The sequence below is a fragment of the Diaporthe citri genome (genome assembly GCF_014595645.1).
Source record: "Diaporthe citri strain NFHF-8-4 chromosome Unknown scaffold_3, whole genome shotgun sequence".
NCBI lineage: Eukaryota > Fungi > Ascomycota > Sordariomycetes > Diaporthales > Diaporthaceae > Diaporthe > Diaporthe citri.
Genome location: NW_025064848.1, coordinates 6018329 through 6032562, shown reverse-complemented (window position 1 = coordinate 6032562; position 14234 = coordinate 6018329). Strand labels below are relative to the sequence as shown.

The 14234-nt window shown below is 51.4% G+C and overlaps 4 protein-coding genes across 4 annotated transcripts; 1 reads left to right on the top strand and 3 right to left on the bottom strand.

Annotated features, from left to right (window-relative positions):
- Nucleotides 1–772: 772 nt before the first annotated feature.
- Nucleotides 773–1018, bottom strand: INS49_009184 (uncharacterized protein; the record flags this gene model as incomplete). Its single annotated transcript, XM_043169921.1, has 2 exons — nt 773–856; nt 914–1018. 2 exons carry the CDS (start codon nt 1016–1018, stop codon nt 773–775), a joined length of 189 nt encoding a protein of 62 aa, XP_043027601.1.
- Nucleotides 1019–2737: 1719 nt separating this feature from the next.
- Nucleotides 2738–4673, bottom strand: INS49_009183 (uncharacterized protein; the record flags this gene model as incomplete). The annotated part of the gene is made up of 9 exons (XM_043169920.1): nt 2738–2795; nt 2858–2988; nt 3062–3217; nt 3309–3396; nt 3485–3697; nt 3761–3849; nt 3907–4011; nt 4070–4364; nt 4456–4673. The coding sequence occupies 9 exons, from the start codon at nt 4671–4673 to the stop codon at nt 2738–2740; spliced, it is 1353 nt and encodes a 450-aa protein (XP_043027600.1).
- Nucleotides 4674–6460: 1787 nt separating this feature from the next.
- Nucleotides 6461–11381, bottom strand: INS49_009182 (uncharacterized protein; the record flags this gene model as incomplete). The annotated part of the gene is made up of 5 exons (XM_043169919.1): nt 6461–9969; nt 10041–10079; nt 10917–10949; nt 11012–11122; nt 11231–11381. The coding sequence occupies 5 exons, from the start codon at nt 11379–11381 to the stop codon at nt 6461–6463; spliced, it is 3843 nt and encodes a 1280-aa protein (XP_043027599.1).
- Nucleotides 11382–12317: 936 nt separating this feature from the next.
- On the top strand, nt 12318–13900 carry INS49_009181 (uncharacterized protein; the record flags this gene model as incomplete). Its single annotated transcript, XM_043169918.1, has 2 exons — nt 12318–13061; nt 13148–13900. 2 exons carry the CDS (start codon nt 12318–12320, stop codon nt 13898–13900), a joined length of 1497 nt encoding a protein of 498 aa, XP_043027598.1.
- Between the last annotated feature and the right edge of the window lie 334 nt (nt 13901–14234).

The following is a 14234-nucleotide window of genomic DNA, read 5'->3' as shown; positions in this document are numbered from 1 at the left end:
CTTATATTATAATATATATAAAATAAATTAAGGTGTTTACTTTTTAATAATTAAGGTTAAGATTTTTTCCATTATTTATAAAATATATAAATAAATAAAGCAAACTTAATTATATATATATATATAATATTAACTTAAATATTAAAAGTTTTCCCTTAAAAGAAATAATTAAAATAATAAAGGTTTTTCTTAAAAATAAGCGTTATTTATACGGCTTATATATATTATATATATATATAGTTATAATATACCTATATTATATTTATATATATTTAATTTTATATAAAAAATGTATTTTTATAATATATATAATATAAATAAAATAACGTGTGATTTTAATATATAAAAATGCCGTAATATATTATAATTATAATAAAATAATTAATAAATTTTATATAAAATTATAATTTAATATATAATACCTTATTAGCTATAAGTTTAAGTTTAAGTAATAATAAAATTTTTAAGTTTTTTACTTAAATATATAAATATTTAATAAGTAAGTTTTTCCCTTTTTATAAGGTTTTCTTGTTATATAATTAATTATTCTTTTTTTATAAATTAAATCCCTTATATATAAAATAAAATAAATAAAAGGGAATTAATTTAAGGGGGGCTGTTGAAATATTTTAAATATTTAGGCTATTATTAATACGGGATATCCTTTTCCCTATATGTTTGCCACTGTATGGAGGATAATAACTATAAATAGGGGCCTTCCCTCCCGTAGAATAGACGTTAGCTAGCCTAATAGACCAAGCATCCAACGCTATTATTTCAGAATGCCCTGGCCGGCTTCCTTTTCGTTCTGGTAGTCGTATGCACCATCGAACAGACGATATCCAACTTTGATGGCCTGGTCTGCGTCAGCGTTGATCCTTGATCATGGACTGGATTCGAGGGTAGCGGGCACATTGTAAACGGTGTCGGCCGCTGTCTCAGCCGGCACTTTCCAAAGCCCGAAATCGACGAGGGGCATTGACTGGCCTGAGGCCAACTTGATTGTGCTTGGCGACATTATTGCTTGATATATGTGTCTGTGTATATGTGTGTATAGAGAATCGTTCGTTCGGCAGGGCTGGTGTGATCCTGCCAGATTGTGAAAAGGCGATGTATTGCTGGAGCAAAATATCGAGGCGGCGACTGTTGACTGCGCAGGGTTTGAAGAAAGTACAAATGAGGAAAGTACGAATCGATAAATGTTGTGGAACTGAAGTGAAGCTCAAGCTCATTCAAGCCCTCATTCATGACTCTGATGAGGCAGTTATACCAAAGAGGGAATTCTAAACGCGGCCCCACTGTGTAATTCCGTCTCTGGTCCGGAATAGGAAAAATGAAGCACGGCTTGGCACCCCGCCCTTCCATACGCACAACACACACACAGCCCTGCGATCCGCCGTCCAAACGTGTGGGGGAATCACAAGCGCAGCGGGATCCAGCCGCACCATGTGTGCCATGCTTGATGAGTGCCGGCGACGGACCAACATGCCATGACCGTGGGCCGGATGCCCTCTCGTCCTCGCCTCATCCTGCACCTCCTCCATTGTCGTCGTAGTACTCGATCCCGAGCCGGCGTCGGTCGTACACGGGCTGCCCCTCCTGCCGGGAAAAGCGCGGTAAATGTGGCGAGGAGAGAAGCCTTGAGTGCACGCTGCCGTGCAAAAGGGCTCCACTATTGCTACGCTTCCCGGTCTGCCTTTTTTTTCCTATCAGCGGCGGCAACGGCGGCAATAAGCGGAACGAGGATGTAACCGCCGGCTCGCAATACGAGCAAGAGATGTATGCGCACGACGGCGCTGCCAGGAGCCAGCGTATCCAGCCGAGTGGTCCTCGTCCCAGTCCCAGTCTGGATTTTAATGTGAGCCTGAATCTGGATCCACTAGCACCTACATGAACATCACCACCACCATGAGTAGCAATGCTCTTAAAAGCGCGCATCACTGCAGGTGTCGTGCCGAGTTCTCGTGAGCCGGATCCGAAGACGTTGACTACCCCGGCAGACCCGATTTTGCATCTCGCCGCTCCGCCACGTGAGGATGCTGAATCAAGATGGGGTGAGCGAGAGCCGTTCATCTCCATGCACAGCACAGAGCCATTGAATAACCCGAGCATTTTCCGCCCTAAAGTCGCCTACCCGAGCCACACAAGGACAAAATAGGGTCCGGTCGGCGTCCCATCGTTCGTGTTGGCAAGCCTGCCTCTCATCAGGCTTCAGCACGACGTGGTCAGGACCCGCGCATTAGAGCTGTCCCACCGGCTATCCGTCGCCAGCGTCTAGACGCAAGGAACGTTGTGATGGGGCAGACAGACGGGTGAGCACGTGGAGGACCTGCACCACGGGGCCAGCCCCTAGGGCAGTGGAAGTGCATGTACGCGTATGAAGCTCCAATATAATACATCGTAGCCACAGGTCCAGTGACAGCTATGTAAGACTGTGGTATATCCTCTAAGCTTTCTAGAGAATTTTCACTGCATAAAACTTTCGACTACGGTGCAGGGGTAAAGGGCGCCCGGTTCAAGTTACATCTCGAGTGGATCACTTGAAGACGAACGAATATATCAGAGATGTCAACGGCCAAGATTTGCAAGAGTTGTGGCTTAGCTTATCAAAGGAACCGCCGCCTAGCTAAGTTATAATGACATGTAATATAGTGCGATAGACACGAGTGCTATATGTAGGGAGAAGTGAATTGTCCAAGAATAATCTTGTGCCTCGTTCAACATTGAGGCCTCTTTCTCAAGCCTTGACCGTCGATCCGACAGGCCCAAAGCGAATGTTGGACCAGACCACCTGACTGTTTGTATGTCGTCAGCACCGTTGCAACAATTCATTTCAAGGGAACAAGGGAAAACTCACGCGCTACCGTATTGAGATTCCACATCAGATGGGACGCCGGAGGACTGAGGGCAGTCGCCACGGTCGCCGCCAGGCTGCCCAGCCTTCTCGGGTGGGTAGCTGGAGTCCAGCCAGAGCATGTTGGCGTAGTGCTACGTGGCATGTCTTGTTAGCTGACACTGTGGAAGGCTGTCTGATCTCCAGGTGGTGTGGGTCATGACTTACATCGTCCCAGATGGACATAACCAGTACCATAGGCTTCTGCAGAGCCGCGTTGAGCTGATCGAACCCGCCGACCTCGGAAAAGCGGTCGCGGTCACCGAAGGCCTTGAACTGGTTTGTGCAGAACTCGGGGGTGATGTTGCTGCTCGAAGAGATGCTCTGTCATGTTTTCAGCGTGCATCCAGTGCTTCAGGCACCTGCCACCACCTCTGCGTCTCTCCACTCGCAAGCTGCTGAGGAATCTACTCACGGTGTCGGCTGGGCCTGGGATCTGGATAGTTTTGCCGTCTTGGACGAAAAACTGGGACATCTTATTCGATTCGAAGCGAGTCACGACACTATGATACCGTCGTCAGCATCACATACGCATCCACAATGGAGGCCCAGATGAGATTGTCAGGGGACCGAGTATGTGGCGGCACTTACGTGAACTTCTTGCTGGTGTCCACCGTCTTTCCCTTGCCATAGAAGTCTTTGGCTCCCATCCTGTAGGGGTTGTAGTCGCAGCCGTTGGCGTCGCATTTGCCAGCAAAGCGATCCTCAGAGTAGGTGCCACCGCACGCGTCTTTCTCGCAGACGTGGTATGTGTTTTCGGTGCATGGGTGAGGCGTCAGTGCGAACGAGTGAGAGTTGCTCTCCCTGTAAAGCACGGTGAGGTCAGTCCTGGTCGAAGGCTGTTTGGAATATAGAATCGTCACATACCACACGTCAATTTCGGCGCAGCAGCCGCCCAGGGGTCCCACGCCTGCGTTGGCATCATTTGTTGAGGCAGCCCAGCCCTCCACGTTCGCCTAGGGTGTGTGGTGTGAGTGCTCATTGATCGAGTAGTCTGGGAACCGTGATCTCACCTTGCCGCCAACGAACTTCAAGTCGCGAGCGCATTGGGCGTCACAATAGCCGACACCGTACTTGGCGCCAGCCTTGTTGTTGGTTTGCTTGGACATGCCACCATCCTGAGAAACGTCAATGAATATGCCCTGTTGGCGTGAATACCATCCAGGCTCAGCTCACTTCGTCCATTGCCACGAAGTAAAGCGCAGCATTGAGGCCGCACTCAACGGTGGACAGGTCGACGTCGAAGGCGAACTCGTTGTTCATCAGTGTGAACATCTGATACTTGGAGGAGCTCGTCCCGGCCATGAGGTAGAACCGCGACCCGATGTTAGTTCCGTACTCATGCTTGGTCACGAATTTGAGGGTCAGCGCGTTGCCGCTGGTCGAAGCCCCGTAGGTTTCGGTGTACTTGGCGCCCTCGAGGGCACACTTCTGGGCACAGTCATCGGCTTTGCTGCAGACAGATGTCCACCTAGGCAGATGAGACCGGTGTGTCAGATCAATTGTGTGGAGTGACACGGGCTGTGCCAGATCGAGGATGTTTGCCAGGGGTTGTCGCTTACTTGTTGCCATCATAGCAGTTGTCGGTTCCGCTCGTGGAGTGGAGCCAGCGCCAGTTGGAGTCGATGACAACTTCAGCATTTTGTGAAGTGCAACTTCCACCCGAGCCCGTGCATTTGGACCAGGTGAGCTTTGGGTGAGTCTCAGTCTGCTGAGTCCCCACCTGCTGGGCTTTCGCCGCTGCCAGCAACGACAGGAACGCAAGAGCGGATCTCGACATGGTGACTAATAGTGAACAAGGTGGTTGTATATCCTGCCGGTTGGATGCTATGCAAGAGTATCTCGAGCAATCGTCCCTGGTCAACAGGAAATGCTACCGAGGATTGCCTCTTTTTTATAGTTCCCAGTGCTTGCCATGACATTGATTGTCTCGATATGAGCTTGTCCAGAACGCTTTCGCTCCCTGGACGTGAAGAGATACCCGCGCCGTCATCTTTGACCCAACTGATCCATGATATGCAGTACCTCGGAGTCTCTAATCTGATTTACGATCTCTGTTGGGTATAGCTTGAGTTGAAGTCGCGAGATTCTGTGGCGAGAGCAATTTCGGGCAAATTGTGAGCAGTTGATAGAGTGCCACACACGTTAAGGCTATATGCCGTGCCCAGACTGGGGTACTTTATGTGTCACTCGGCAAACAACAAGTTGCATGTTATTTAGCCGTGATTTTCACTCGCCTAAGCAACCTAACATATCTCTGCGCGATATTTGGCTGCTCTCTCGGCTTGGCAGGCTTGGCCGTGCAGAGCCGGACCCTTGAAAGGCGGGGATTCCCACAGATTGTCACACCCGAACAATGCTGAATTCGTCAGTTCTCCGAGACTTGGACGATCATCCTTTTTGAGCCACCCTGAAAACCAGGCGGCAAAGCAGTGGGACATGGATGTTGAGCTACAGATGTGCACGTGGGCCAGACGGCCAAGGAGAGGCCGGATTAAGCAGGACTGCGACAGCTGAGCACTCTTGGAAAGCTTCTCTAAGCTTGGTGACTTTCTGTGGGTCTTGCAGAAGGCTTGAATTGCATTCGAGGCTAACCGTACTTCTTCATTGCCCCGCATTGCCATGGAGCAATCCAAAAAGACATTACCTCCTTCGTACTGTATTATCCCTCTGATCATGCGTTGTCAATCCCACTTCTGAAGGTCAACGGCAGTTATCCAATCGGTTCTAAGTCTTACGCCAAGTTGAAACTCGCCTATAGTGGTTACCACTCATGTGAGATGTGCCATTGCTACCCAAGGGCGTGATCTTCCAGGCACTAGGGTTGCTGTGCATGGCTCAGAGTCGGGTGGCAATTTAAATTTATTTCTCAGGCCAAGCGCAGTATGGGTCAAGGCCCGAGCCTCCCCTCAATGTGTCGGCGGCGGGAGTTCGTCTCGAATTCCTCTCAACATGAACGGACGAGACTCGAGCACAACGGCAAGAATATCTCCTCAATCATCAAATCAAATCATGGCTCTTCGGAAGTCGGATAACTGGTTCCTGGCCCGAAATTTCCAACCATCCAGAGTGGCAACGACAAGGCACCACGGGAGACCATACTAGCGACGCCTTGTGACTCCTGGCGGGCTTTTGTTGATATGCCGCATGTATTTGGACGGAAGACTAAAGATACCATTGTCCACACAGAAAGATGTGTTACCAGTTGAACGAGTAGTGGTCTGGAATTGAATTGCGGAGGAGATTAGGGAGACCAGAAATTTTCCTGGGCAGACTAATATACAGCACCGACCAGTGTTATTTTCATGGAACCGGTGATAGATTCGACTTTTCCGTAAAGAACCTCGCCGTAAACGTTCTGACCTTGCTTATGATCTCTGTTTCAGTTGATCTTTCCCCCACATCATAATTCATGTTTGCTGCAGCCTCATGTAAAGGTGACTTCTTGCTGGCTTTGTCGTCGGCCATGGCTCAGATAAGGTTGCCAGCGTAAAGTCCTCATTGTAAAACATATTATCAACAATTTGTATATTCATACAGCAATCTCTTGTTTATGGGCCCTTGAGGTTAGTCGGTATCTGTCATACCCCAGCCACCGCCTCCAGGCGTGTTGATTCGCATGATCTCGCCTGCTGTTAAGTTTACAACCGCTTTGCCTCCTAGGTTGATCTTCTCCAGGGCGCCGGCGTCATTCCACTTGAAGACAAAATTCTCGCCTTGCTTCCCAGGTTGACCACCATTCATGCCATAAGGCTGGTATACTCTCCGGTCGCTGAGGATGCTGAACTTGAGGGGGGTGCGAGCCTCGATCTCCCGAATGGTACCGTCTCCCCCATTCCAACTTCCCGAGCCGCCACTGCCTCGGCGGATTTCATACCGGCGCACCAGCACCGCCGTTCGCTTCTCAATGACTTCGGCGTCTGTGTTCCGAGTGTTGGTGGAGTGCACATTTACCGCGTGTTCCCCGTGCCACCCAGGACCTGCACCCACACCTCCGCCCAGGGCCTCACCGTAGCTCCATCCAGGGACGATCCGCCCAGTCTCGGGATCTCGGCCGCCCATACCCCAACCGAAGCTGTTCGCGCATCCCTGGCTCGCAGCGCAGCGTCCAAATGCCCTCAGGATCGTGTCGACGATGCGTTGGCTGGCGAGTGTCGAGCCACAGACCGCAACAGTGGGCGAGGGGTTGAGTATCGAGCCCTTGGGAACGCGAATGTCGACCGGGGCGAGGCAGCCCTCGTTCAAGGGGATGTCGACGTCGACCAGACACCGGATAGTGTAGATGATGGCGGAGTGGGTGATGGAAATCGGGCAGTTGTAATTACCCCAGCTCTGCGGCCCCGTTCCCTCAAAGTCGTACGTGGCGGATCCTGTCTCAGGGTTGATCGTCACACTCAACCTGACCGCTGTCCCATCGTCGAACCAGTCTACCGCCTTCAGCGGCTCAGGGTGGTCCTTGGCAATCTTCTTGAAGAAATCCCGCACCGCAAACTCGGCATTTGCCTGTATACCCTCCATGTACCGATGAACCACCGGAAGAGAGAACTCGTCGCACAGCTTACCAAGGAGCACGATGCCGCGCTGGTTAGACGCGACCTGGGCCCTGAGATCTGACAGGTTGTCCCCTATCCGTCGCGTTGCGCTGCAACCGGGGAACTTGCCCGCTGCGGCAAAAGCTTCGCGGACTTCAGACTCGAGGAACTCACCACCGCTAACTAATTTCATGGACTCTATGCTTATGCCCTCTTCCCACAGCTGCTTGGACTCCGGCATCATTGAGGTGATGCCCCGTCCGCCAATGTCGGTGTGGTGGCCGCGAGAAGCGACGTAAAAGATGATGCTCTCCTCGAAAAATACGGGGCTGACAACAGTGAGGTCAGGAAGGTGTGTCCCACCGCACTGAGGATGGTTGGTCAGGAGGACATCGCCCGGCCGGAGCCTGTCTTCCCACAGACGGTGTTGATGTTGGATGGCAAACTGCATGCTGCCAAGGTGGATGGGGATGTGTGGAGCGTTGGCCACGAGCTTGCCGTCGGGCGAGAAAATCGCACAGGAAAAGTCAAGACGCTCCTTGATGCTTGTCGAGATTGATGTCCGTTGTAGAGTGTTCCCCATTTGCTCGGCGATTCCCATGAATCGGTGGGCAAAAACGGACAGCTGGATCGGGTTGATATTGGATCCAGGCTCGGCTGTCCCACAAGAGTGAGTCTGATCTTCAGCAAGTTCCAGCACGACATGATTAGTGATGACGTAGGCATGGAAGGTAGGCTCAACTAGGATCGTTTGCGTCTGGTCAATGATCATTGCTGGCCCTTTAATCCTCGCGCCTTTTGGCACATGCTCGAGGCGATACACCCCGACATCCACCCACCGGCCCTCGACATAGACTCGTTGGCTAGAGGAGGGTCCTACGGATAGTGGGGATGACTTCACGGACAAAAGCTCCCGTGTCGGAAAAGCGTCACGGCGTGGTGTTGCCAGGCTTCCAGTTCCTCTGATCTTGATTGACTCAATGACGATGTCGCGATTCAAAGTGAAGGCGAATTCTCTAAGATGGTGCGCCGTGAATGCGGCAGCGTAGTCCTCGTCGGCGGGCCTCGTTATCGTGATACTGGTATCCGTGCCGAAGTACCGCAAGACCAGGGACTCATCGAAAAGCAGCGAAGACTGGCTCGCTCCCTGGCCGAACAGCTCCGCGCTCACGCGCAGTCGGAGCTCGGCTAGCCGATCTCGAATGGTTTCAGGGGCGACGGAGGCAAGCTTCGTTGAATAAGGTTCCAGGCTCTCGTGTTGAAGCTCAGCGTGTGAGATCCCGTATGCTGAGAGAAGCGATGACCACTTGTGAATCAAAATTCGCTTGATTCCAAGCTTATCCGCGATTGAGCAAGCATGCTGTCCACCAGCCCCTCCGAAGCTGACTAGATTGTGTGCTTCAGGTGAAAAGCCCCGGGCCTCCGTGATGTTCCTGATGGGACGACTCATAGTCTCGTTCGCAACGTTGAGGAAACCCAACGCAACTTCCTCCGGTGTTAGCTGCTGCGATGTCTGTTGGTTAAAGTCCTGTGTAATATCCCTGAACTTCGCAGCGACAATTTCGGAATCTAGGGGCTCATCCGCATTTTTCCCAAATATTGAAGGGAAAGAAGACAAGACCAGGCGACCAAGAAATAAGTTGGCGTCGGTGACGGTCAAGGGCCCTCCTTTCCTATAGCAAGCCGGGCCTGGGTGAGCCCCTGCACTCTCCGGGCCCACGACCAGCAACCCGTTACGTGCGAACAGAATAGAGCCTCCTCCAGCAGCAACCGTTGCAATGTTCAACATGGGCACATTGATCGGTCTGCCTGCTATCGTAGTCTCCGTCAAGTAGTCATATCTGCCGTCAAATCTCGAGACGTCGGTCGAAGTGCCTCCCATGTCAAAGCCGATGATTGGTGTTCTTTCCTCTTCGTCGAAGCATGATCTAGCGATGCCGACCACACCTCCTGCCGGGCCACTAAGGAGAGCCTCGTTGCCTCTGAATTTCGTTGCGTTCTTCAATCCACCGTCCGAGCACATAAAGTCCACATTTTGTGGCAAAGTTTTGAAGCCGCTCTGAAAGTCCTGAACGTAGCGTCTAATCACGGGGTAAAGATACGCCTCAGAGCACGTGGAGTTGCTCCTGTTGAGCAACTTGATGCTCGGGCTTATCTCCGATGACAACGTAACGTATGTGAATCCGATGTCGCGGGCCAGCTGAGCAACCTGTTCCTCGTGGTCCTTGAAGAGATAGGAATGCATGAAGGCAATGGCGAGGGAAGTGTATCCCTGCCCCTTCAAGTCATTCAATTGCCGTCTAACTGCATCAACGTCGACCTTCTTCAGAACTCGGATGATCTCACCACTCGGAGTTCGCACAAGGTTTTCGTCCGTGAGTGCTTGTGTGATATCCATAGGTGCTGGATTCAGATCATAGTCTTCAATCGTCACGCGTTCATCAACCTCAATGACGGTGTCGTGTAGTGCTTCTGCTTTGCGCACGTTGAGATCAAACAATTTTGGTCGACTCTGGTCGCCAATAACACAGACGTCTTTGAAGCCTGCCCCGATTGAATGTCAGACAACCTTCCACCTCTTGTCTCGGACGATTGGAGTGGGCATCCGAGCTTACCTTTTGTCGTAATGAAGGCGAACCGCTCGCCTTTTTGTTCTAAAAGGGCATTGGTTGCCACTGTGGTCCCAATGCGACATGATGCTGGTGAGGATGACGAGTAAGCATGCGAGAGCCCTTCCGGGACAAGCGAACAATGCACCTACAGATGCACGACCCGTCTAATTTTTCGCCGACTGGTATCGATCTGCCTTCGACTATTTCCAACACACGCCTAACGGCTTCTGTAGGCGCATCGGCATAATTCGCCGGATCAACAGATAATAGCTTGAAGATGATGGGAACATGATTATCAAGTTCTGCAATCACGTCACAAAAGGTGCCGCCTCTGTCAATCGATACCCGCACGCCGGCTGCCATGACTTCCTATGAAAACCAGGGGGATAGTTTGGGGAGAAACAGCAAGCCAGCTTGGTATTTTGGTGCTCGAAAATTATTATGACTCAATGACTGTCTTCAGCAAAAAGCAGATACTGACGAGTAGGTGCGACTTTCAGTGTTGCCGTAAAGGTCCGCGACCGGCCACCACATCCAAAGCTATACCCTATTCGTCTCCATTCACCATTACGGGGCCCCCATGAGACTCACATCATTTCTGCTGGGTAGGTTCAGTCTATGGACCCATCAGATGCCATTTGGAAAACTTTTTCCTGACACACCGCCGCATTGACATTGAATTTTATTGCAAGTTCGAATGAAGTAATGATCGGCGGCTTGATGAGACCACCATAATAGACAAGGTGCATTTCCATGCCCGCTTTGAGGACTTGAGCTTTCTCTATTTCGTCAAATGGGCGCGAATGCGGCGCAGGACATCCTCGTTCTTTTCCAGGTGAACACTGTGATTGGCGTTCTCAACTACAAACAGTTGTGCACCGGCCACCTTGGACGCAATGAGTTCGGAGTTTGCTGGGGATTTAAGTCAGCAGGCGACCCATCAGAAAACTTTCAAACCGTGCGCCCAGACTTACCCAATGGACAAATCCAATCTTTGTCTCCGACAACCACCAGGGTCCTGGCTGTGATGCGGTGCAGGTCAGCTCTGTAGTCGAAATACTTCTCCTTCTCGGAATAGAGATCGTCTGGGTGCGATGGTTAGTGTTAAATCCAAAGTGCGGCTCCAATAGATTACCCAAAAAAAAAAAGAAGAAGAAGAAGAAAAAAAGAGAGAAAGAAAGGATCGGTCATACTATGTGCTTCGGAGTTGTAAACATTGTCCATGCAGCTGCTCAGCCCGGCATTGGCATCGAACTTCTCGCTATAGAGGGGCATCATGGCAAAATGGACCAGCCGAAACTCCAGGTCGCTTTCAAAGGTCCCAAAGACCTTGTTCTTCAGCATCTCGACTGAAAAGCTCGGGGCCATTTGAAGCCTCTGCCTCAGGACTTCGATAGCTCCATTTTCGTCTAGGAGCGTTTAGTCTAAGCAAGAAGATGGGTGAGGAAATAACGTACGGTGATGTGAAGCAGCGGTTCCTCGCAGTATCAGATGCGACACTTTCGGGGCATACTTTATTGCATACTGCTGGGCGAGAAATCCACCAAAGCTACCACCACATATAATAACTTGGTTCCCCTCCCCAGCCAAAAGTTGTCGGATGCCTTCAATGTCGTCCACCAATTGATCGAATGTGTAAGGTTTGGTGCGAGAACTCTGCCCATGCCCTCTGTAGTCGAACGAGAGCACGCGCCATTTGTCACCCAGGGGACTATACGCTTTGAAGTCCGATCGGTGATCTCCTGCGCACTATTAGTCCAAGGGACCTGTCCGAGAATGGGTTTGGAGCATTGTTTGTACCCATTCCACGACCGCCATGGAGTGTGATTATAAGTGGAGCATCGTCCGGGCCACACAGGCGGTACGCCAACCTGGCATTATTGATTGTCACGAAGTCGGTCATGTTGAATCAACTGTTGCGATTTTCAATCTTGCTGAACAGCCTCGCTCAGTCAAATTGTAGTAACGAAATGACCTGTTGAAATGGGAAATGGTCAAATGGTCCGCCGGGATCATCCGACTTGGGTGGCCAGGCCTGGTAATCCGGCCGTACTCCGGAATCAACAAATCAAGACAGGGTGCATGGCGTGCTCGCCCGTCGTGGGTTTCCCGTCCCGACTTCGGGATTTTGCCTGCCAGACTCGAGTTAAATGTCGTTATCAATCCACCGCCACTCATATTGATCGCAGGATAAAACTCCGGCCAGCCTCCCACACTGTTGGTCCAGGCTCCCAGAGCGCTAGCTCACGAGAGCTCATGACCACGACCACATATCCAGTCATGTCTGCGGAGACCGCGGGCAGTTCGGCGAAGGCGGCAACGGGAAAAATCATCACTGCCCGGGAGTGCGACCTTGAATCGAAAGACAGCAGTGCAACACACATCCAAGCGGCGGAGAGGCAGACTGGGCGCTGGTTCCACTGGCACGAGCCAGGCACATCGCCTGAGGAGAAGCGTCTCATCTTCAAGCTTGACTGGTTTCTGCTGAGCTACTCGTGCCTATGCTTCTTCATCAAGTGGTTGGACGGGAACAATGTCACCAACGCCTACTCATCCGGGATGGCAGAAGAGCTGGGCTTTGGGCCTGGCAATGAGCTCTCTTGGATGAACACTTATTTCACCATCGGCACCCTCGTCGGGGCGTCTTTCGCCAACCTTATCATCACTGTCGTGCCGCCTCGCATCTGGCTGCCGTCCTGCCTGATGACATGGTCGCTTTTTGTCCTGTTCTTGTACAAATGCAACACGGCTGCTCAGTTCTATGCGCTGCGCTTTTGTATCGGCCTTTTCGAGTCCGCTGCTTGGCCCGGCATCACCTACACCCTTGGTTGCTGGTATCGGAAAAGCGAGCTGGCGCGGCGTTCCGCTCTGTTTGTTATCTCGGGCGTCCTGGGTCAGATGTTCTCCGGTTATCTCCAGGCCGCATTATACACCGGCATGGGGGGCAGAGGCGGCCTTTCTGCGTGGCGATGGCTCTTTATTTTCGACTTCATTTTGGCCGTGCCCGTGGCTGTCTATGGTGTTGTGCGTCCACCGTCCCGCCACCTCCTTTTGCTCAGGTCCACCTCAGTCATGACAGTGGTTACCTTCAAGTACTAATTTGATACCAGATCTGTTATCCGGACACTCCACACACCACAAGGGCCTGGTACCTCAACGACTGGGAGAAGAAGCGCGCCCGGGAGCGCATCGAAGAAGAGGGGCGCGAGCCCGCTGGGAAGCTCGACTGGACAGTTGTCCGACGCATCTTTACCTCATGGCAGGTCTACGCGTTCTCGATAGGGTATTCGCTCTGGTCCTTGACGGTTGGGAACTATGTGATGCAGTACTTCACACTGTATCTCAAGAGCACCGGCATGTACACCATTCCTCAGATAAATAACATCCCTACCGCCATCGGGGCCGTCAACTTCTGCTTCATGTTGGGCTCAGGCTTTGTGGCCGACAAGATTGGAAGACGGGGACCGGTGTGTCTTGCCGTGGGCACACTCTTGGCCGCCTGCTACATTGTGCTCACTGTGTGGGATGTCCCACACCGGCTGAAGATGGCTGCTTTTATTTTGTGTGGATGCTATGGCTGCTACACACCCTTGCTGGCCGGATGGACGAATGAAACCTGTGGAGGGGATCAACAGAAACGGGCCTTCATCTTGGGATTCATGACGGCCGTGGGTGGTGCAGTGGCCATTCCGTTCCAGCAGATCCAGTTCGCAAGCTCCCAGGCACCTCACTTCAAAGAGACGCATGGCTGGGGGAGTGGGCTGGCCATGGTCATTGCCCTAACACTCTGGACCGGCATTGCAATCCCGCTTCTACAAAAATATGGGGAGACCAAGGCTAAGGTGACTGATGAAGAGGAATAGCCTGTAATATTTGCAGGGTTTGGCATATGTTTAATAGATCTAGAGCTTCTAATCATTCATAAATAAGTTCCGATAACAAAATGATCTCGGTATCACACTTCTGTGCTGCTCAAGATGCCTCTCCTCACATCCGCAGCCCCGCGCATCCATTCCGTGCTGCCAACGAAGCAGTGAACTGCTGTGACCACACGCCGCGAGGCTCGGACGACAGGAAGATCCACCAGGAGGTCGAACCGGGCCGTCATAAAATTTAGCTCGGCCATGAATTCCAGACTCAGGCTCGGATAGCAGCACTCCAGAAACAAGGACAGTTCCAAAGTGGCAGGCCACTGCA